Genomic DNA, 1,027 nt, shown 5'->3' with positions numbered 1-1,027 from the left:
TCTGCTTGGGTTTTCTTCCTTTAACTCTTATTTTTCAATAAGCATTCTATCTATCTATTAGCTATTTCTAATTAAATTTTTAATAAATAATTAAAGCATAAAAGAAGATTTTAGTAAGCGCAGCATTGTGAAAATGATTGCATAAGGTTTAAAGAGATTGTCACTCCTTAAAAATTTAAAGAAATCTGCTTAGTTATATTACTTCAACAAGCAAGCATTCGGATCAGATGTTGATAAAAATTTAAATCCTTATTCATATGAGGCTTTGAAAGAAAATCATTGGCTCGTCAGTGACTCATCTAAAAAGGTTAGATATATTAATATTTTCCTAATAAATCAAATTTTGATAGTTGAAAGCTATATTAAATATAAAATGAGAATTATTTAAGAGCTTAGACAATTTATAAGAAAAGCAAAATTAAAAGCTTAAAATTTGGGTATAAATTGAATAAAAAATATTAAACTATGATATGTGTTTAAGTTTATATCTTACATTCAAGTAAGTATTGATCAATTTACCTAATTATTATTTTTATAATTCAAAAATAGAATTCTGAATGGACTCATAAGTCAAACGCCGAATAACTTATTGCTAAGGTTCCTATCATCTATGTTGATTCAAATATAGTTAGATGCATTGTAAAAAAATTAATTATAATATTGTTAACCTCAATTCCCTTATTTTCCTAACCACGTAGGTCACCTTCTATAAGTTCTTCTTCTATTAAATGCTTGTATCTGTAAATGGAGAATTCTTCTTAGAGATTAGGTTTTTATTCTTCTGTAATCATCAGTTCGAAAAGAGCCTTAAATTTATTTTAAAGCTTTCCCTGCTGAATATATGCATGAAGTAAATGTAAACGCGAGCTTTTTTGAAACTTTTCAAAACCATCTTATAAGATATTCCTAAGAAAGAGATACCATTTTTTATGGCCTTGAGATGAATTGCCACCTCCACCATTATTATCGTCTTCCTTGTCAAGAATTAATTGTTAGCAATTGCACGAATCTGCAGTTTTTGAGCAAT

At 27.1% G+C, this 1,027-nt stretch overlaps 1 protein-coding gene across 1 annotated transcript; it reads left to right on the top strand. All coding sequences in view use genetic code 6, as the record gives it.

The window, feature by feature from the left end:
- Positions 1 to 133: 133 nt before the first annotated feature.
- TTHERM_02581230 (hypothetical protein) lies at positions 134 to 448 on the top strand (the record flags this gene model as incomplete). Its single annotated transcript, XM_001028253.1, has 1 exon — positions 134 to 448. The coding sequence occupies one exon, from the start codon at positions 134 to 136 to the stop codon at positions 446 to 448; it is 315 nt and encodes a 104-aa protein (XP_001028253.1).
- Positions 449 to 1,027: the final 579 nt, after the last annotated feature.

Source organism: Tetrahymena thermophila (genome assembly GCF_000189635.1).
Source record: "Tetrahymena thermophila SB210 genomic scaffold scf_8255478, whole genome shotgun sequence".
NCBI lineage: Eukaryota > Ciliophora > Oligohymenophorea > Hymenostomatida > Tetrahymenidae > Tetrahymena > Tetrahymena thermophila.
The sequence above is the reverse complement of the archived record's forward strand: the minus strand, read 5'-3'. Positions and strand labels throughout refer to the sequence as shown.